Source organism: Ornithorhynchus anatinus, chromosome 5 (assembly GCF_004115215.2).
Source record: "Ornithorhynchus anatinus isolate Pmale09 chromosome 5, mOrnAna1.pri.v4, whole genome shotgun sequence".
NCBI lineage: Eukaryota > Metazoa > Chordata > Mammalia > Monotremata > Ornithorhynchidae > Ornithorhynchus > Ornithorhynchus anatinus.
Window position 1 is genome coordinate 104652738 of NC_041732.1, and position 23058 is coordinate 104675795.

The 23058-nt window shown below is 52.3% G+C and overlaps 1 protein-coding gene across 1 annotated transcript in view; it reads right to left on the bottom strand.

Annotated features, from left to right (window-relative positions):
• Nucleotides 1–22695, bottom strand: part of ANTXR1 (ANTXR cell adhesion molecule 1) — a 183986-nt gene extending 161291 nt beyond the window's left edge. Inside the window, exon 1 of the mRNA XM_029066000.2 lies at nucleotides 22380–22695. Coding sequence (XP_028921833.1) covers nucleotides 22380–22537 — 158 coding nt within the window. The 5' untranslated portion in view covers nucleotides 22538–22695. The remainder of the gene's footprint in view (nucleotides 1–22379) is intronic.
• Nucleotides 22696–23058: the final 363 nt, after the last annotated feature.

Here is a 23058-nt window from a genome sequence, read left to right on the forward strand (position 1 = left end):
TTACTCTGTGCCAGGCACTGCTCTAAGCAATGGGGTAGATACAAAGTTATTGGTTTGGACACAATCCCTGTCCCACACAGGGCTCGCAGCCTTAATCCCCATTTGACAGATAATACTAACGTTGGTATTTGTTAAGCGCTTACTATGTGCCGAGCACTGTTCTAAGCGCTGGGGTAGACACAGGGGAATCAGGTTGTCCCCCGTGGGGCTCACAGACTTAAGCCCCATTTTACAGATGAGGGAACCGAGGCACCGAGAAGTTAAGCGACTTGCCCAAAGCCACACAGCCGACGAGTGGCCGAGCCGGGATTTGAACCCATGACCTCCGACTCCAAAGCCCGGGCTCTTTCCACTGAGCCACGCTGCTTCTCTAATGAGGGAACTGAGGCACGGAGAAGTTAAGCAACTTGCCTAAGGCCACACAGCAGACGAGTGGCGAAGGCAGGATTAGAACCCATGACCTTCTGACTCCCAGGCCCTGCTCTATCCACTAGGCCATGATGAGGAGGAGGATGGTATCTGTTAAGCGCTGACTATGTGTCAAGCACTGGGGTAGAAACAAACTAATCGAGTTGGTCACAGTCCCTGTCTCACATGGGGCTCACATTCTTCATCCCCATCTTCCACGTGAGGGAACTGAGCCACAGAGAGGTGAAGTGACTTGCCCTAGGACACACAACAGACAGTAATAATAATTATTATGATTCATTATGGTATTTGTTAAGCATTTACTATGTTCCAAGCACTGTATTAAGTGCTGGGGTATAGAGAAGATAATCCGGCCAGACACAATCCCTGTCCTGCCTTGGGCTCTCAGTCTAAGCAGGAAGGACAGATATTTAATTCCCAATTTACAGAGGAGAAAAATGAGGCCCAGAGAAGTGAAATGACTTGCTCAAAGTCATACAGCAGGCAAATGGTGGTGCTGGGATTAGAACCCAAGTCCTCTGAGACCCCGTCCCGTGCTCTTTTCACTAGGATGCGCCGATTTGTAATAATAATAATCACGATGGTATTTGATTTGTAATAATAATAATCACTATGGTATTCATGAAACGTTTCCTATGCCCTAAGTGTTGGGGTGGATACAAAAGAATCGGATGGGACAGATTCCCTGTCCCATGTGGGATTTGCAATCCAAGATGGGTTGAGAACCGGAACTCGAGCTCCTTTTAACAAATGCGGAGAGTGAGTCATGGGGTGGTTAAGTCAATCAATTCACGGTATTTATGATGGACCCACTCTGTGCAGAGCACTGTACAGAGCAGCGTGGCTCAGTGGAAAGAGCCCGGGCTTGGGAGTCAGGGGTCGTGAATTCAAATGTCGGCCCCGCCACTTGTCTGCTGTGTGACTTGGGGCAAGTCACTTTGCTTCTCTGGCCCTCAGTTACCTCATCTGTCAAATGGGAATGAAGACTGGGAGCCCCACATGGGACAACCTGATCACCTTGTATCAACCGCAGCGCTTAGATCGGTGCTTGGCACATAATAAGCGCTTAACAAATGTCATTATTATTATTATTATTATTACTAAGCACTTGGGTGAGAGTATAATACATTCCAAGCGCTTAGTACAGTCCTCTGCACATAATAAGCGCTCAATAAATACTATTGAATGGATGAATAATACAACAGGATTGGCAGACCTGTTCCCTACCCAAAACGAGCTTACAGTGTGGAGGATTAGTGACTCACCCAAGGTCACACAGCAGGCAGCTGGGGGAATCGGGGCTAGAACTCAGGTCTTTGGCCTCCCAAGACTCGTGCTCTTTCTGTGAGGCCCCTAATACCCCCTAACAATGATATCTGCGGTATTTGTTAAGCATTTACCATGTGCTAGACACTGTACTAAGTGCTGAGGTAGATCCAGCGCTTAGTGCAATGGAGAAGCAGTGGAGAGACAGTGTTGCCTACTGGGTAGAGGTCAGGCCTGGGAATCAGAAGGATCTCAGTTCTAATCCCAGCTCTTCCCCTTCTCTGTTGTGTGACCCTGGGCAAGTCACTTCACTTCTCTGGGCCTCAGTTCCCTCATCTATAAAATCGGGATTTAGACCATGAGCCCCACATGTCCAACCCGATTTGCTCGAACCCAACCCAGCTCCTAGTACAGTGCCTGGCACATAGTAAGCGCTTAACAAATGCCACAGTTATTACTATTGCTATTACAAGATAATCAGAGCATTTTCCCAAGAACTAAAGAGAGATGGGCTCTGCTCAGACCAGCGAACCATGGACAGTTTCCTTTCCTGCTCTCCACGTCTCTGACTCAACAGGTCACGTACCTAGGGGTTGCATGATTCAACGCAAGCCATCGTGAATATAAGCCGTCACCACAAGAGACGCACGCAAAGTTTCCCAGCCAATGATAGAAAGCCCCAGCCAAGGATATCATTATTATTATTAGTAGTATTCCCATCAGTAACGTCGTAGCTCTATAATTGTGAAAACCGTAAGCGAATCGCAAGGATAATTATTAGCCACGATAAAAACATCAACGAAGCCTCCAGATGAGCAGACTGGAAAACCCGCATGTTTACGAACCGTGGCTAAATATAGCGGAGGCCTTGGTTTTGTTTAGATCCGTGAACCGAAGTCTAGGATAATTCTTGACGGGTCAGCTTGCAGTGACCTGATCGATCTCTGCTCTCTCCAAGAGCTCCTTTTGAAGTTAACGGGATGAGGTTGACCGATAAAAATAATAATAATAATAATAGTAAGGCGCTTACTATGCGCCGAGCACTGTTCTTAGCGCTGGGGTAGATTGATAGAAGTTAATGGGGTTGGGCACAGTCCCTGTCCCACCTGGGGCTCCCACTCTTAATTCCTGTTTTACAGATAAGGTAATTGAGGCCCAGAGAAATGAAATGACTTGTCCAAGGTCACACAAGCAGACAAGTGGCGGAGGCGGGATTAGAACCCAGATATCGGCGCAACCACATCCATTGGAAATTCATCCTTGCCTGCTTTAACTCCTCCCTCTCCTACGCTCAGCAACATTTTCTCCTCCATCCTTACTGACGTCCTCATCCATCCTCCCGGCCTTTCCAGACACTTAACTCCCTCCTTCGACCCACTGTCCTCCCACCCACCCCCACCTCTTTCCCCTCATGTCTTGGCCACGTATTTTCTCGAGAAACCTGAAACCATCGGACGTGGTTTCCATAAACTCTCCCCTGCTCCTCTTCGATTCCTCCCTCCTCCTGCATCCTCTTTGACTCTCCCATCTTTTCCAGCTGTTTCTCAAGAGGAGATCTTCCGCCTCCTCTCAAAAACCACTCTCTTCACCTGCAACTCCAACCCAATCCCTTCATGCCTTATGAAAACTCTGGCTCTTCCCTTCTTCTCTCCCTGACCGCCATCTTCATATCATTCACTCTCCAGTGCTTCTTCCCTACTGCTTTCGAGCACGTTCATGTTTCCCTTACCCTAAAAAACCCCTCCCTTGACCCCAAGGCTCCCTCCGGTTACGGCCCCATCTCCCTCCTCCCCTACTCTCCAAGCTCCTCGAGCGAGTCACCTACGCCGCTGCCTCGTATCCCTCTCCTCCACTTGTTTCCTCGACCCCTTCCAATCTGGCTTCTGTCCCCTTCGCGCTATAGAAACGGCCCTCTCGAGGGTCACCGACCATCTCCTTCTTGCCAAATCCAACGGCCTCTACTCCATCTTATTCCTCCCTCCCCTCTCAGCTGCTTTCGACGCTGCGGACCACCCCCGTCTTCTGGAAACATCATCTAACCTCGGCTTCACCCCCACCGTCCTCTCCTGGTTCTCCTCTCTCTCCAGCCGCGCGCTCTTGGTCTCCTTCGCGGGCTCCTTCTCCGCTTCCCACCCCTTAACTGTGGGGGTCGGTTCTGGCTCCCCTTCTCTTCTCCATCTCCACCCACTGCCTTGGAGAACTCACGCTCTCCCACGGCTTCAACTCCCACCTCTATGCGGGTGATTCCCAAATCTCCATCTCCAACGCTGACCTCTCTCTTTCTCTGCTGTCTTGCCCTTCCTCCTGCCTCCGGGCTCTGTCCAAGATGTCCCGCTGACAGGTCAAATTTAACACATCCGGAATAGAATTCCTCATCTTCGCACCCAAGCTCTGTCCTCCCACTTGACTTTCCAATTACCACAGACTAATTCTGCTGTACAGTACCCTCCCGACTTAGTCAAGTGCTCTGCCCACAGAAGATTCAAAGCTCCTAGAGGGCAAGGATCATATCTACCAGCTCTATTGTACCGTTCTCCCCAAATAATAGAAGTATTAGCAGTATTAATTTAGTGTCCACTTGGCACATTGCGTTGTGCAACAACTGGGAAATAAAGAATAAAGACGCAACACATTTCCTAGACTGTAAGATCGTTGTGGGCAGGGAAACGTGTCCATCAACTCTGTTGCGTCGTCTTCTCTGAAGACAGGGTTCTCTGTATAGTAAGCGCGGCAGAGAAGCCGCGTGGCTTAGTGGAAAGAGCAGGGGAGAGGGCACACAGTCTTACAGTCTAGAGGGGAAGACACACATTGATACAAATAAATCAATTACAGATATGGACGAAAACGCTGTGGGGCTGGGAAGAAAGATGCATAAAGTCCGTGGGACTGTCTCTGTTACCGATTTGTCCATTCCAAGCACTTAGTACAGTGCTCTGCACACGGTAAGCACTCAATAAATACTATTGAATGAATGAATGAATAAAGGAAGCAAGTCAGGGGGACGCAGAAGGGAGTGGGAGATGAGGAAGTAGGGCTTAATCTGGGAAGGCCTCTTGGAGGAGACAGGCCTTCACTGGACACTCCCTCTGGGAAGGAAATCAATCGATCAGTGATATTTATTTAAAACAATAACAGTCGTGGTATATGTTAAGCGCTTACTACATGCCAAGCGCTGTTCTAAGCACTGGGGGCGATACAAGGAAATCAGGTTGCCCCTCTTGGGGCTCACAGTCTTCATGCCCCATTTTCCAGATGAGGGAACTGAGGCCCAGGGAAGTGAAGTGGCTTGCCCACGGTCACCCAGCAGACAGGTGGCGGAGCCGGGATTCGAACCCACGTCCTCTGACTCCCAAGCCCTGGCTCTTTCCACCGAGCTACGCTGCTTCTCTGAACCAGTGACCTTCTGAATCCCAGGCCAGGGCTCTATACTCTTCTGGTGTCCTCTCCCAAGCGCTTAGTACTAGTGCTTTGCACACAGTAGAGGCTCAATAAATACGACTGAATTAAAGAAAGAGACGAAAACGAAAATACTCACGACGCTCTGCACGCAGCAGGTGGTCAATACCTATGAGAGACTGGTGGAACGATTGATTCTCCACTGGGAGGAGACCAGGGCTCAGGACGTATTTTTACGTATAAGGACAGGGCAAGAAACCTGGGTAAAGTCACCCGGGAATCGAAGCCATCCGCCTTCGATAAGGCTTGGAAGAGGGGGAGAATAAATGCCTGTCGGATATTCGTTCATTCAATAGTATTTATTGAGCGCTTACTATGGGCAGAGCACTGTACTAAGCGCTTGGAATATACAATTTGGCAACAGATAGAAATAATCCCTGCCCAATGACGGGCTTACTCTCTAACTGGGGGAGACGGACGGACAAAAACGAGACAACTTAATCACGATAAATAGATATGAGGAGGGAGGGCGTTTCAGGCCACAGGAGAGAAATGGGGGATGTTTCTCCACCTCCCCACCTTCCTCCTGCCCCGTCCTCAACGCGGGCTAAAAATTTCCATCTTCGACTCGAATTCCTCGGTCTGCGACTACTCCGAAGGTTTTGATTTCCCGAACGCATCTGGCTTTCCTGATTTTCCCATTTCCCTTAATGAGAGAAGAGAGAACGAGTGGAAAAATGGCCTTCCTGCCACGAGACAGATTCTCTCCTGGAAGGAGTCCTGCGTTCCTCTGGTAAATATTATGTATCTTATTAGAAATAAGCTAAACATATATTAACAAAGCCAATTGAAATCCACACGGGGGGACGCTGGAGGGGAAATTTTCACATTTGATAGTTTCTTATGGAATTCGTCGCTCTCCGTGGAAATTTATGACCCAGTGGGTTGGGGTTGGGGTTTCTTTCCGGCGGGGCGGGAGCCGAGTCTCTTCGGGTGAGTTTGTCAGGGGTGTGCGGAGTCCGGCGTTCATTCAGTTGTATTTATTGAGCGTGTAATGGGTGCAGAGCACTGGACTAAGCGCTCGGGTCCCCTCAGCCCCCCCCCCCCCAGTGCCCAGAAATACGGGCCAGACAGACGATAAAGCCTCCTGTCACCGTCCCCAGCCGGAGTTTCCCGACTCCTCTTTGAACCCCATCCATAACTGTGCCTCAGTTCCCTCACCTGCAACGTGGGGATTAAGACTGCGGCCTCCGTGTGGGACGTGGACTGTGTCCAACCAACCTCATTAGCTTGTATCTGTCCCAGCGCTAATCAAACACCATAAAATTGTCCAGAAAGTCTTTCTGCCACCGTTTACTGTCATTTTTTTAATGGTGTTTGTTAAGTGCTTAGTATGTGCCGGGCACTGTTCTAAACGCTGGGGTGGATTCATAGCACACTTGGGCGTGGCTCAGTGAAAAGAGCCCGGGCCTGGGAGTCAGAGGTCGTGGGTTCTGATCCTGGCTCCACCACTTGTCAGCTGTGTGACTTTGGGCAAGTCACTTCACTTCTCTGGGCCTCAGTGACCTCCTCTGGAAAATGGGGATTAAGACCGTGAGCCCCACGTGGGATAACCTCATCACCTTGTACCCCCCAACGCTTAGAACAGTGCTTTGCACGTAGTAAGCGCTTAACAAATGCCATCATCATTCTTATTATTCCCCCTTCAGAGCCCTACTGAGAGGTCACCTCCTCCAGGAGGTCTTCCCCGCCCCAGCCCCCCTTTTCCTCCGCTCCTCCTCCCCTCCCCATCGCCCCGACTCCCTCCCTCTGCTCTACCCCCTCTCCTCCCCACAACACTTGTCTACGTAGGTACTTAAATGCTAAGCGACTGTGGGCAAGTCACTTAATTTCTCTGTGCCTCAGTGACCTCATCTGTAAAATGGGGATGAAGACTGTGAGCTCCCGGTGGGACAACCCGATCACCGTGTATCTATCTACCCCAGTGCTTAGAACAGTGCTAGGAAGCAGCGTGGCTCAGTGGAAAGAGCCCGGGCTTGGGAGTCGGAGGTCATGGGTTCGAATCCCAGTTCCGCCACTTGTCAGCTGGGTGACCGTGGGCAAGTCACTTCACTTCTCTGGGCCTCAGCTCTCTCATCGGTAAAATGGGGATGAAGACTGTGAGCCTCACGTGGGACACCCCGATGTCCTTGTATCGACCCCAGCGCTTAGAGCAGTGCTCTGCACGTAGTAACCGCTTAACAAATACCAACATTAGTAAGCACTTAACAAATGTCATTATGATGATGATGATGATTATGTACATATTTATTATTCTACTTTTTTAATGATGTGAACATATCTGTAATGCTACTGATGCCTGTCTACTTGGGGTTTTCCTGTTTTGTTGTCTGTCTCCCCCTTCTAGACCGTGAGCCCGTTGTTGGGTAGGAATCGTCTCTATCTGTTGCCCAGTTGGACTTTCCAAGCGCTTAGTACAGTGCTCTGCACACAGTAAGCGCTCAATAAATACAATTGAATGAATGTATCAACCGTATTTATTGAGCGCTTACTGGGTGCAAATGTAAGGCACTGTCCTAAGCGCTTTACTATCACAACAAATAAAGCAATAAACAGACACATTTCCTGCCCACAACGAGCTAATCGGGTTGGACACAATCCCTGTCCCACACGGGGTTCACTGTCTTCAACCCCATTTTACCTCAGAGGGAACCGAGGCCCAGAGAAGTGAAGTGACTTGCCCAAGATCACACAGCAGACAATAATAATAATAATTATTATTATGGTACTTGTTAAGCGCTTACTATGAGCAGAACACAGTTCTAAGCGCTGGGGGAGATACAGGGTAATCACATTGTCCCACGTGGGGCTCACATTTTTTACTCCCCATTTTTCCAGATGAGGTAAGCGAGGCACCGAGAAGTGAAGTGACTTGCCCAAGATCACGCAGCGGACAAATGAAGCTGGGACTAGAAGCCAGGTCCTTCTGACTCCCAGGCCCAGGCTCTAACCGCTAGACCACACTGTTTCCCTACGCTGTCTTTCTGGGAATCCTTCCAGGGGCGCTTCTATGTGGTTGAAGAGGCAGGGCCTACTCTCCGAGTGCTCTCCCAAGTGTTCAGCACAGTGCTCCGCACCCAGTAAGCGCTCAATAAATATGATCGGTTGATTGAAGAGCCCGGGGTGTGACTTTAAATAGGTAGATCATTCTCCCCGTGATTATTTTCTATTCCCCACAGAAAACTCAGGCAGCTGTTCCAGGGGCCGCATATGAGGAAGATAACGTGACCTAGTGGAGCTTATCATTTCGACACATTTATTCGTTCGATTGTATTTACTGAGCCCTTACTGTGTGCGGAGCACCGTAATAATAATAATAATAATGAGGGTATCAGTTCAGCCCTTCCTATGTGCCAAGCACTTGTTCTAAGCGCTGGGCGAGTTACAAGGTCATCAGGTTGTCCCGCGTGGGGCTCCCAGTCTTCATCCCCATTTCACAGATGAGGGAACTGAGGCGCGCACACGTGAAGCGGCTTGCCCAAAGTCACACAGCTGACAAGTGGCGGAGGCGGCATTAGAACCCATGACCTGCTCTGCCACTTGTCAGCTGTGTGACTGTGGGCAAGTCACTTAGCTTCTCTGGGCCTCAGTTACCTCGCCTGTATCGCCAAGATCCGCCCTCTCCTCTCCACCCAGACGGCTACCTTACCGTTACGGGCTCTCGTCGTATCCCGGCTAGACTACCGTGTCGGCCTTCTCTCCGACCTCCCTCCCTCCTCTCTCGCCCCGCTCCGGTCTATCCTTCACTCCGCCGCCCGGCTCATCTTCCTCCAGAGACGATCTGGGCCCGTCACTCCCCTTCTTAAACAACTCCGGTGGTCGCCCGTCGACCTCCGCTCCAAACAAAGACTCCTCACTCTAGGCTTCGAGGCTCTCCGTCCCCTCGCCCCCTCCCACCTCTCCTCCCTTCTCTCTTTCCACCGCCCGCTCCGCTCCTCCGCCGCCCGCCTCCTCGCCGTCCCTCGGTCTCGCCCGTCCCGCCGTCGACCCCCGGGTCGCGTCCTCCCGCGGTCCCGGAACGCCCTCCCTCCTCGCCTCCGCCGAACCGATTCTCTTCCCCTCTTCGAAACCCTACTTCAAACTCACCTCCTCCGAGAGGCCTTCCCGGACTGAGCTCCTCTTCTCCCTCTACTCCCTCTGCCGCCCCCCCTTCACCTCTCCGCAGCTAAACCCTCTTTTTCCCCTTTTCCCTCCGCTCCTCCACCTCTCCCTTCCCCTCCCCTCGGCACCGTACTCGTCCGCTCGACCGTATATATTTCCGTTGCCCTATTTATTTTGTCAATGAATTGTACTTCGCCTCGATTCTATTCAGTCGCCATCGTTTTTACGAGACGTCCTTCCCCTCGACTCTATCTATCGCCGTCGTCCTCGTCCGTCCGTCTCCCCCGATCGGACCGTGAGCCCGTCCAACGGCAGGGACCGTCTCTATCTGTTGCCGACTTGTTCATCCCAAGCGCTTAGTACAGTGCTCTGCACATAGTAAGCGCTCAATAAATACTATTGAATGAATAAATACTATTGAATGAATGACCGTGAGCCTCACGTGGGACAACCTGATGACCCTGTATCTCCCCCAGCGCTTAGAACGGCGCTCCGCACGTAGTAAGCGCTTAACAAATACCGACCTTATTATTATTCAGCTGCCAAATGGGAATTCAATATCCTTTTTCCCTCCCGCTTAGACTGTGAGTTCCTTGGGGGGCAAGGACTGTGTCTGCCGTGATTAGCCTGTATCTACCCCAGCTTTTAGAGAGGTAGGAGGCGGGGAGGTCAGCAGGGAGGCCCAGGTTGTAGTCAAGGTGGGATAGGATGGTTCCTCGGGTGGGGAGTCTGGCCGCAGTTTGGATGGAGAGGAAGAGGACAGACTTCAGCACCGTAGTGAAGTTGGAACCAACTGAATACGTGGGTTGAACGAGAGGATGAGTCAAGGATAATGCCAAGGTTAAGGGCTCGTGAGCCGGGAAGGACGGTGGAAAGTCACGGGAAGGGTTTGGGTGGGAAGATGAGAAGTTCTATTTTGGACGTGTTAAATTTGAGATGTCTGAGGGACATCCAAATAGAAATGTCCCGAAGGCGGGAGGAAATGCGTGACTGTAGAGAAGGAGGGGGATCGGGGCTGCAGAGGGAGATTCGGGAATCATCGGCGTAGAGGAGGGAGTCGAAGCCGTGGGAGCGCGTGAGGTCTCCGAGGGAGAGGGTGGAGATGGAGAAGAGAAGGGGAGCCGGAACCGAGCCTCGAGGGACCCCCACGGTGAGGGGGTGGGAGGCGGAGGAGGAGCCCCCCGAAGGAGACCCGGAACGAGCGGCCGCAGACGGAGGAGGAGAACCGGGAGGGGACGGGGTCGGGAGAGCCGAGGCTGGAGAACGTTTCCGGGAGGAGGGGGCCGTCCGCGGCGTCGAAGGCCGCCGAGAGGCGGAGGAGGACGAGGGTGGAGTAGAGGCCGTCGGATTCGGCGAGAAGGAGCTCGTCGGCGACCTCCGAGAGGGCCGATTCTGTGGGGCGGAGGGGACGGGAGCCGGATCGGAGGGGGGCCGGGAGAGGATCGAGGAGAGGGATTTGAGTCAACGGGTGTAGACGACTCGCTCGGGGACTTTGGAGAGGAAGGGGAGGAGGGAGACGGGGCCGTAACCGGCAGGGAGCCGTCGGGTCGAGGAGCTTCTTCGAAAGCAGTTGGGAAGGAGCCAACGGTCGAAAATGGCGGTGGGGAAGGGGAGAGGGGAAAGGGCGAGCGTTTTGAGAAGGTTGGAGTCGCAGGTGGAAGGGGTGGATTTAGAGAGGAGCCGGGAGATCTCTTGAGATTCTCCTGGGAAAGACGGGAGAGTCAAAGAGGGGGCAGGAGGAGGGTGGACATGACGTGACGGGAGGTGCAGGGGAGATTTCGGAGCGACCCCGCTGGAGGTGGTGCGACTTAGTGGCTAGATCCTGGGAGTCCGAGGGACCTGGGTTCTAATCCTGGCTCCATCACTTGTCTGCCGTGACCTTGGGCAAGTCACTCCATTTCACCGTGCCTCCGTTACCTCAACTGTAAAATGGGGATGAGTGTGAGCCCCATGTGGGACAGGGACTGTTTCCAAACTGATTAACTTGTAGCCAGCCCAGCATTTAAAACGGTGCTTGGCACATAATAAGCACTTAACAATAACATAATACTAAAGATAATAATATTATAGTTTGAATAGTATATTATTATTGATAATTACATCATTATTATCACTATTGGAGCAGCAGCATGATGTAGTGGACAGTGGAGTCAGAAGGGCCTGGGTTCTAATCCCGGCTCCGCCACACATCTGATGCGTGACCTCGGGCAAGTCACTTTACATCTCTGTGCCTCAGTTCCCTCATCTGGAAAATGGGGATGGAGACTGAGAGCTCCACATGGGACAGGGACTGGGTCCAACTCGATTTTCTTGTATCCACTCCACTGCTCAGTGCCTGGCACACAGTAAGCATTTAACAGATACCATGATGATGATGATGGCATTTGTTAAGCGCTTACTACGTGCCGAGCACTGTTCTAAGCGCTGGGGTAGATACGAGGTCATCAGGTTGTCCCACGTGGGGCTCCCTGTCTTCATCCCCATTTTCCAGAGGAGGTCACCGAGGCTCAGAGAAGTGAAGCGACTTGCCCAAAGTCACGCAGCTGATAAGTGGCGGAGCGGGGATCATTAATAATAATAATAATAATGTTGGTATTTGTTAAGCGCTTACTATGTGCCGAGCACTGTTCTAAGCGCTGGGGTAGACATAGGGGAATCAGGTTGCCCCACGTGGGGCTCACAGTCTTAATCCCCATTTTTACAGATGAGGGAACTGAGGCCCAGAGAAGTGAAGTGACTCGCCCACGGTCACACAGCCGACAAGTGGCAGAGCTGGGATTCGAACTCATGAGCCCTGACTCCAAAGCCCGTGCTCTTTCCACTGAGCCACGCAGAACCCAAGACCTCAGACTCTCAAGCCCGGGCTCTTTCCGCTAAACCAAGTCGGTCTGTGGCTGCATCATTATTAGGCCATGGTGCTTCTTAACAGAGTTAGTTAACCTGATAATAAAAATAATGACGGTATTTGTTAAGCGCTCACTATGTGCCAAGCACCGGGGGGGAGATACAAGGTAATCAGGTCGCCCCACGTGGGGCTCACGTTCTTAATCACCAGAATTCTCGAGGAACTGGTGATTCAGTGGGACACATAGACCCAGAAAAATTTACACCTAGAGGGAATAAATGATCGGGAAACCGGATACGTAGGCGACTTAGGGGTCAACTAGAATCTGTCAGTCAAATAGAATTTGGAGTGGATGCAAGAAAATCCAACTGGACCCAATCCCTGTCCCATGTGGAGCTTTCAGTCTCCATCCCCGTTTTCCAGATGAGGGAACTGAGGCACAGAGATGTGAAGTGACTTGCCCGAGGTCACGCAGCAGATGTGTGGCGGAGCCGGGATTAGAACCCAGGTCCCTCTGACTCCACTTGCCGCTACGTCATGCCCCTGCTCTAATAATGGTAATTATCCGTAATGATATAATATTCGAAATATAATATTATCGTCACTGTTACGTACAGCAGGGCCCCGGCGGGCAGGCCGACCTGAGGGCCGAGACGGAGGAACTGGCCTCGGGTAGGATTTGGAGAGATGGACGACGGATGAGGGAAGGCCTCCCGGAGGAGGTGTGGCTTCTGAAGTCTTTGAAGATAACGGGGAAGCAGCAGCGCGTCGAGCCCGGGCCCGGGAGTCAGAAAGACCCGGGTTCTAATCCCGGCTCTGCCACTCGTCCGCTGTGGGACCCCGGCAAGTCCCTTCACTTCTCTGGGCCTCGGTTCCCTCATCCGGAAAATCTGCGAGCCCCATCGGGACGGGGACTGCGCCGATCAATCAATCAAAGCAGCGCGGCTCAGCGGAAAGAGCCCGGGCTTTGGAGTTGGAGGTCATGGGTTCGAATCCCAGCTCCGCCGCTTGTCAGCTGTGTGACTGTGGGCGAGTCACTTCACTGGCCCTCAGTTTCCTCATCTGTAAAATGGGGATGAAGACTGTGAGCCTCACGTGGGACAACCTGATGACCCTGTATCTCCCCCAGCGCTTAGAACGGTGCTCTGCACATAGTGAGCGCTTAACAAATACCAACATTATTATTATTATTAAGTGGCGGAGGCACGATTAGAACCCATGACCTCTGACTCCCAAGCCCGGGCTAACGTTATATACCACAGCGTGCGGATGAGCTATGCCATCGCGCTAAATCCTTTCTATGTCTTTAATCGTGGGAGAGCTAATTAGCACGAGGAGATCTGGGCAAATCCCCAAAAAGAAGAAGATGGCCTAGTGGCCCACCCTAACAAGCCACTTGTTTAATCGCCTCCCTCCTCCTCCGCACTCGGAAAATCGCCGCGGATTCTCGAAGACGTCTGCTGAATCAGAATTCAATCCCGACTCAACTGTGGTGACGTTCAAGATGGCCGAAAGGCCAGACCTCCTCTCCTGGATGTCAATTGTTTCATTCGATCCTATTTATTGAGCGCTTAGAGCTGGTGGAACACTTTCCTCCGCTCCCGGAAGTCAATTCGTTCATTCGATCCCATTTATTGAGCGCTTAGAGCCGGTGGAACACTGTCTTCCGCTCCTGGACTTCAATTCGTTCATTCGATCCTATTTATTGAGCGCTCAGAGCCGGTGGAACACTGTCTTCCGCTCTTGGACGTCAATTCGTTCATTCGATCCTATTTATTGAGCGCTTAGAGCTGATGGAACACTGTCTTCCGCTCCTGGACATCAATTCGTTCATTCGATCCTATTTATTGAGCGCTTAGAGCCGGCGGAACACTGTCTTCGGCTCCCGGACGTCAATTCGTTCATTCGATCCCATTTATTGAGCGCTTAGAGCCGGTGGAACAGTGTCCTCCGCTCTTGGACGTCAATTTGTTCATTCGATCCTATTTGTTGAGCGCTTAGAGCTGGTGGAACACTGTCCTCCGCTCCTGGACATCAATTCGTTCACTCGATCCTATTTATTGAGCGCTTAGAGCCTGCGGAACACTGTACTGAGTGCTTGAGTGAGGACAATCACGTCAACAGCCTCTCTGCGTGAGCCGGGAATGATTCTCCCGACTTGGTCATTCAATCGTATTTATTGAGCGCTTACTGCCTGCAGAGCACTGTACTAAGCGCTTGGAATGGACAATTCGGCAACAGTTAAGAGACGATCACAGCCCAGTAACGAGCTCACGTGATGGACTTTCCCAAGGGCTTAGTACAGTGCTCTGCACACTAAATACGGTAGACCCCTCGAGGGCAGGAGTGTGTCCGCTTTTTCCGAGCCCTTACTGGGTGCAGAGCACTGTACTAAGCGCTTGGGAGAGGACGATACAACAATAAACGATATGGTCCCTGCCCACGACAAACCTACAGTTTTGAGGGGAAGACAGACAATACCGGACGCTCCCAGGAGGTCGGTGCAGTGCTCTGGACACAGTAAGCGTTCAGTAAATACTCTAGATTGATTGACCGGTGGACGTCACTGTTTTGCTTTGCATTTCCCAAGTGTTTAGGAAATAAATACCGATCAATAAATACTATTACAAATATTAATACTATCATTAATCCTCCTTCTCCTGCTAGCAGCGCGGCTCGGTGGAAAGAGCCCGGGTTTGGGGAGTCAGAGGTCGCGGGTTCTAATCCCGCCTCCGCCACTTGTCTGCTGAGTGACTTTGGGCGAGTCGCTTCACTTCTCTGGGCCTCAGTTCCCTCATCTGGAAAATGGGGATGAAGACGGTGAGCCCCACGCGGGACCACCTGCTTAGCTTGTATCTGCCCCAGCGCTTACAACAGTGCTTGGCAGTGGAAAAAGCCCGGGCTGGGGAGTCAGGGGTCACGGGTTCGAATCCCGGATCCACCACCGATCGGCTGTGTGACCTTGAACAAGTCACGTCACTTCTCTGGGCCTCAGTTACCTCATCTGTAAAATGGGGATTAACTGTGAGCCTCACGTGGGACAACCTGATGACCCTGTATCTACTTCAGCGCTTAGAACAGTGCTCTGCACATAGTAAGCACTTAACAAACACCAACATTATTAGTAAGCGCTCAACATATACCATCACCGTGAGCCCGTCGTTGGGTAGCGATCGTCTCTCTCTGTGGCCGCATGGTACTTTCCAAGCGCTTAGTACAGTGCTCCGCCCACAGTAAGGGCTCAGTAAATGTGATTGGATGAAATTATTATTATTGAATAGGACGGAATTGAATGAATGAATCGAAGGGGGAGAGAAAACAGATATCGCCTCCCCATTTCACAGATGAGGAAAATGAGGCCTAAAGAGGTTAAGCGACTTGCCCAGGGACCCAGAGCAGTCGGAGGGCCGAGCTGGGATGAGATTCCAGAAGCCGGGCTCCTCCTTTCACTAGGCCATGCCGTGAAATTCCAGATTTTTCCCTAACTGTTTATCGCACGCCCAATCTTCGAGAAAAAGCCGGATTGGATTCCCAGAGCTCCCAGCCAGAAGCAAAGCTGACGTCTTATTCCCTGGGCGTGTTCTCTCTGGGCTCTGCCTCATTATCCTCGGCACTTAGAACGGTGCCCGGCACGTAATAAGCACTTAGCAAATATCGGTATTATTAGTATTATAATATCATCCGCATCCTCACCGACATTGAAAGTTGTGGTATTTGTTAAATTCATTCAACAGTATTTATCGAGCGCTTACTATGTGCAGAGCACCGGACTAAGCGCTTGGAACGGACAGATCGGTAACAGACAGAGACCGTCCCTGCCCCTCTGACGGGCTTAAGGTCTCGTCGGGGGAGACGGACGGACGAGAACGATGGCGGTAAATGGAATCGAGGGGATGAACGTCTCATCGAAACAACAGCAAATAAAGAGAATCGAGGCGATGTCCATCTCATTAACGAAATAAATAGGGTGACGAGGATACAGACAGTCGAGCGGACGAGTACGGTGCCGAGGGGATGGGACGGGAGAGGGGGAGGAGGAGGGGGGAAGGGGGGAGAAAAGAGGGTTTAGCTGCGGAGAGGTGAAGGGGGGGTAGAAGGAGCAGAGGGAAAAGGGGAGCTCGGTCTGGGAAGGCCTCTCGGAGGAGGTGAGCTTTAAATGCTTACTACGTCCCAAGCGCCGGGGCGGATATGAGATAAAACAGGTCGGTCGACGGTCCCTGTCCCACGTGGGATTTGGAAAAAGTGGAGAGAGGAGTTATGGGATCCCCATTTTACGGACGAGGAAACTGAGGCGCAGAGAAGTGAAGTGACCGGACGTAGTAAGCGTCTGCGCGTAGTGAGTGCGCGTGGTTAGTACTTAACAAATGCCATTAAAAAGCAAATCGGGAGGGATAATAATAATAATGTTGGTATCTGTTAAGCGCTTACTACGTGCAAAGCACCGTTCTAAGCGCTGGGGGGATGCGAGGTGATCAGGTTGTCCCCCGTGGGGCTCACAGTCTTTATCCCCGTTTTCCAGATGAGATCACCGAGGCCCAGAGAAGTGAAGCGACTTGCCCACGGTCACACAGCTGACAAGTGGGATTCGAACCCATGACCCCCGCCTCCCACGCCCGGCCTCTTTCCACCGAGCCACGCTGCTTCTCTGTGTTGACAGCTCCTCCGCCCGTCTGCCGTGTGACCTCGGGTGAGTCATTTCATTTGGTGTAGCAAATGAAGAGAGCCCGGACCCGGGAATCAGAAGGTCACGGGTTCTCATCCCGGCTCCGCCACCTGTCTGCTGTGGGACCTTGGGGGGGGGGGGGGGTCGCTTCTCTGGGCCTCAGTTCCCTCATCTGGAAAATGGGGATTGAGACCGCGAACCCCAAGGGAGACAAGGGACCGTGTCCAGCCCCGTTTGCTTGGATCCACCCCAGCGCTTAGTACAGTGCCTGGCACCCAGTAAGCGCTTAACAAATGCCACGGTTATTATTATTATTCTCCATGCCTCAGTTTCCTCATCTGTAAAACGGGGGTGAAGATTGTCAGCCCCAAGTGGGACAGGGATGGGTCCAACCTGAATAGGTTGGATCCACCCCAGCGCTTAGAACAGCGCCTGACACATAGTAAGCCCTCTAGTCCGGGAACTCGTTGTGGGCAGGGAATGTGTCCGTTTATTGTTGCCTCGTCCTCGTCCAGGCGCTCCGCTTAGTACTCTGCACCCGGGAAGCGCTCAATAAATACAAGCGAAGGAATGAATGACAATAACGTTGGTATTTGTTAAGCGCTTACTATGTGCCGAGCACTGTTCTAAGCGCTGGGGGAGATCCCGGGTCATCGGGTTGTCCCACGTGGGGTTCACGGTCTTAATCTCCACGTTACAGATGAGGTAACTGAGGCCCAGGGAAGTGAAATGACTTGCCCAAGGTCACGACAAGAGGCAGGGCCGGAATTAGAACCCATGACCTTCTAAATCTCAGGCCCGGGCCCTATCCAGCAGGCGCTTACTGCGTGCAGAGCACTGTACTAAGCGCTTGGGAGAGTACAACGGAAGGGTAAGCAGACACATTCCCTGCCTAGTCTCCCAAGCGCTCAGCCCAGGGCTCTGCACGCCGTAAGCGCTCAATAAATACCACCGATGGATTGATCGATGGATCTATCTCCGCCTTCCACTCAATCGTTCATTCAGTAGCATTTATCGAGCGCTTACTATGTGCAGAGCGCTGTACTGAGCGTTTGGAATGGACAAATCGGCAACAGATAGGGACGGTCCCCGCTCCCTGACGGAACAGTCCAGAGAAGGAAAATCTCTTCATCCCATTTCCTCCAAACCCTGTGTCGCCGTCGTGTTGGGAAGCTGAGGGTCCGGAAGGTCTGAAGCCCGTACTGTACTTTCCCAGCGCTCAGTACGGTGCTCTGCACACGGTGAGCGCTCGGTCAATCCGACGGAACGAATGGGTGGGGGCGGGGACCTCAAAGCGGACCAAAGATTTAAACGCCAAGTCCGGCGGCGGCCTGAACCCCGCTCCACGATCAGTGGGGAAATCGATCGGTCGATCGGTAATAATAATGTTGGTATTTGTTAAGCGCTTACTATGTGCCGAGCACTGTTCTAAGCGCTGGGGGAGATACAGGGGAATCAGGTTGCCCCCACGTGAGGCTCCCAGTTAATCCCCATTTTACAGATGAGGTCGCTGAGGCACAGAGAAGTGAAGCGACTCGCCCGCGGTCACCCAGCTGACCAGTGGCAGAGCCGGCATTCGAACTCATGACCTCTGACTCCCAAGCCCGGTCTCTTTCCACTGAGCCACGCTGCTTCTCTCGAGTAGCCACCCGTGTGCCCGAACGCTGTACTAAGCGCTTGGGGGAGCGTAATGGAATTAGGAGACCTCACCCGGCCCCTCGGGTTGCTTACGGTTTGGCGGACGGGGGCGACGCGAGAGGACGCAAGTGCTTCCTAGGTGCCAAGCGCTATACTAAGCACTGGGGTCGTTCCGCGAAGCAGCGTCGCTCGGTGGCAAGAGCCCAGGCTTGGGAGTCAGAGGATGTGGGTTCTAATCCCGACTCTACCACACGTCTGCTGCGTGACCCCGGACAAGTCACTTCCCTTCTCTGGAAAAAGGCGGATTGGGACGGCGCGCCGCACGTGGGCCCGGGACCGCGTCCGCCACGACTTGCTTCTATCCATCCCAGCGCTCGGTACAGAGCCTGGCACGCGGTAAGCGCTTAACAAACGCCACAATTCTCATTGTTATTACGCTTAACAGTTGCCACAATTATTACTGTCATTATTATTACGAGACAGGGTGGGCCCGGTCCCCGGCCCTCACAGGGCTCACGGTCTAAGGAGGAGGGAGAAGGGGGATGGAATCGGCGCTTAGAACAGTGCTTGGCACATAGTAAGCGCTTAACAAATGCCATCGTTACTGTTTTAAAGATGAGGGAACCGAGGCCAGGGAGGTTAAGTGACTTGGCCAAGATCACACAGCCGACAAGACGAGCGGTGGGGATCCTCCGAAGCCCAAGCCTCGGGATCCTGTCTCCAAGCTCTTCTGTACTCTCCGGAGCAGATAGCGCAGTGTTCTGCACCTAATAGACTGGAAGCTCCTCAGGGCTGGGGTCGTGTCTATTGCGCTCTCTCCCGAGCGCTCGGGACAGTGCTCAGAGCGTAGTAGATGCCCGGGCAGTACTCTCGACTGATCGACTCATTCATTCGGTCGTATTCATTGAACGCTTACAGTGTGCAGAGCACTGTACTAAGCGCTTGGGAAGTAGAGAAGCAGCACGGCTCCGTGGGAAGAGTCCGCGCTGGGGAGTCAGCGGTCACGGGTTCAAATCCCAGCCCTGCCACTCGCCAGCTGGGTGACTTTGGGCAAGTGACTTCACTTCTCTGGGCCTCCCTTACCTCATCTGGAAAATGGGGATGAAGACTGGGCGCCCCACGTGGGTCACCCTGATCACCTTGCATCCTCCCCGGCGCTTAGAACAGTGCTTTGCACATAGTAAGCGCTTAACAAATGCCACCATCATCATCATCATTATTATTACAATTCGGCAACAAAGAGAGACAATCCCTACCCACCCACGGGCTCACAGTCTAGCAGGGGGAGAGCGATTCTGTCACCTAACCAGCAAGAACAGCTCACTTCTCACATATAATGATCGCGATGGTATTTATTAAGCGCTCACTATGTGCCAAGCACTGTTCTAAGCGCCGGGGGGGGGGGATACAAGGTCATCGGGTTGTCCCCCGTGGGACTCACAGTCTTCATCCCCATTTGACCGATGAGGTCACCGAGGCATGGAGAATAATAATAATAATGTTGGTGTTCGTTAAGCGCTTACTACGTGCAGAGCACCGTTCTGAGCGCTGGGCGAGATGCAGGGGAATGAGGTCGCCCCACGTGAGGCTCCCAGTCTTCATCCCCATTTTCCAGATGAGGGAACTGAGGCCCAGAGAAGTGAAGAGACTTGCCCACGGTCACCCAGCTGACAAGGGGCAGAGTCGGGATTAGAACTCACGACCTCCGACTCCTAGCCCCGGGCTCTTTCCGCTGAGCCACACTGATGCCAGCTAAATTTTCCCAAATTATCACTGCAGTCTCCCGAAAATATAGAGATTTAAAACCGGCCGGGTAATCTAGACTTTGGGAAACCGCTTTTGTTTCCTTTCAGGCTCACCGGAGGAGCTGAGGGAGCGAGAGGCAGAAAGCGGCATGGCTCAGTGGATAAAGCCCGGGCCTGGGAGCCGGAGGGTCATGGGTTCTAATCCCGACTCTGCCACTTGTCTGCTGGGTGACCCTGGGCAAGTCACTTCACTTCTCTGGGCCTCAGTTCCCTCATCTGGAAAATGAGGCTGGAGACCGGGAGCCCCCCGGGGGACAGGGACCGTGACCAACCCGATTTGCTAGTCTCCACCCCGTCGCTTAGTACGGTGCCTGGCACCTAACAAATACCGTAATTATTATTATTAGAGAGACCACCTGGACACCCCAAATAGGATGAGAAGGAAGAAAATGTTGAGGTCTCCCTCAGGCACAGTATGAAATTAAAGGTTGTCGGCTGCAAACCCCCAACCCCTCCCCCCCACCAGATTTCTCCCAGACTTCATTCATTCATTCAGTCGTATTTATTGAGCGCTGACTGCGTGCAGAGCACTGTACTAAGCGCTTGGGAGAGGACAATTCAGCAACAGATAGAGACGATCCCTGCCTACGACGGGTTTAGAGTCTAGCGGGGGGGAGACAGACAGCAAAACAGGTAAACAGGCATCAATAGCATCATTATAAATAAATAGAATTATATACCTATATACATGAATAAAAATAAATAGATTATTTATTGGATTTCAAATGCCCTCCGGGCGGAGAGCCAAGATGGAAATTCTTGACTCTGCGCCTCAGTTGCCTCATCTGGAAATTGGGGATTAAATCCGATTCCCTCCTCCGTGAAGGCCAGAGACGGAGTCCAACTTGATTCTATCCGCCCCGGCCCTTAGAACAGTGCTTGGCGCAGAGTTAAGCTCTCGACGAATAGCACAATGATCGTTATTAGACAGCGCTTAACAAACGCTGTATTAAGCAGCCTGACCTAGTGGAGTCAGGAGGTCGTGGGTTCTAATCCCGGCACCAATACGTGTCTGCTGTGAGACCTTGGGCGAATCAGTTCACTTCTCTGTGCCTCGGTTCCCTCATCTGGAAAATGGGAATCGGGACCGTGAGCCCAAATGGGTCAGGGATTGGGTCCGACCCCATTTGTTTGGATCCACCGCAGTGGCCGATTTGTCCATTCCAAACGCTTAGTCCAGTGCTCTGCACAAAGTAGGCGCTCAATAAATACCATTGAATGAATGAATGAATGAATGAATGAGTACAGTGCCCGGTACATAGGAAGCGCTTTACAGATGCCGTGATCGTTAACAGATGGCATAATTATTATTATTGTTGAAATGGGGAGCAAGATCGTGAGCCCCAAGAAGGACAGGGATTACGTCCGACCTGATTACCTTGTAGGCACCCCAGCGTTTAGGATAGTGTTTGGCACATAGTAAGCGCTTAACGAACACCACAATCATTGTTAATAATAATGGCATTTGTTAAGCGCTTACTACGTGCCAGGCACCGTACTAAATGCTGAGGTAGATATAAGCCGATGTTATTATCATTAACAAATACCGTAATTGTAGTTATCGGTCAGCGCTTAACAGATACCATAATTATTAGAAGTAGAAACGATCCGTCTCTATCCTCCGGATGGAGGCCAGCGGAGAGGCCCCGTCCCGAAAAAAGGATTCGCCCTGCGGGAGCTGGAGAGCAGGAACGGCTGAAAACTTCCCAGCTGCTCCCTGGAAAACTGGGACGCGGTGGGGACGCGCCCAGGATTCCTTGAGCACCCCCAGAGACCCCACCGCCTCCTCGTCCGAGAGGGAAAATCAGAAGCCGCTCGCCTTTCGAGGCCAGGGGAGGATGTCGGGGGGCCGTTAGAGAAGCGGCGTGGAATAGCGGCAAGAGCCCGGGCTTGGGGGTGAGGTCGTGGGTTCTAATCCCGACTCTGCCGCTTGTCAGCTGTGGGACCTCGGGTAAGTCACTTCACTTCTCTGGGCCTCAGTTGCCTCGACTGGAAAATGGGGAGGAAGACCGTGAGCCCCAAGTGGGACAACCCGATGACCCCGGATCTCCCCCAGCACTCAGAGTACAGAGTAAGCGTTTAACAAACACCATCCTTATTATTATCATTACTGTTATTCCCAGACGACGGACCAATGGACGGTCCTCTCCCAAGCCGAACAACCGAATCCACTTACTTGTCTAAAATGAAATACAGGTCAAATCCCCCATAACAGGCAGGTCCTTCTTTGTCCCTATTTCCTCCTGCCCCAGAGGCGCAGGCAAGCAGCAGAGCGGCCAAGAAGAGACGCTGGAAGCCAATCCTCGGTTCTCTCCTCTCCACAATAGCCATCATATCCAAAGCCAGGAGCAAAATCTCCCTTTTTCCCAAATCTGCAGCTTCTCCCGGAGCCTCTAGGAAGAAGCCATTCACGGAGCCTTTAGGGAAACTTTTTTTTTTCCCCTTTTCCTCCTGAAACTTCCCTGGAAACAATTCTGAGGAGCACTCCAAACTCTCCTCCTCCTCCTCCTCCTCCTCTGGGTTTCGGATTTCAAGATCCACAGGATTGGTTTGGCTCTCTTATTCCCTTTTTTTTTTTCCTCTCCCCTTTTTTTAAGGGACTTCCCGTCACTCGGAGGGAGCGGGGTGTGAAAGGTAAAATGGGCCGGGGGTTTTGCGGCGAAGATCGCTGGGGATTCCAAGAATTTTCGGCTTCCTCGGAGGGCGTTGATTGAGCAGCCCCTTTCCCAGAGGTGCGGCAGAAGGAACTTCCTTTTGCAAGAGAAGCAGCGTGGCTCAGTGGAAAGAGCCCGGTCGCGGGTTCTAATCCCGGCTCTGCCGTTTGACGGCTGTGTGACTGTGGGCAAGTCACTTCA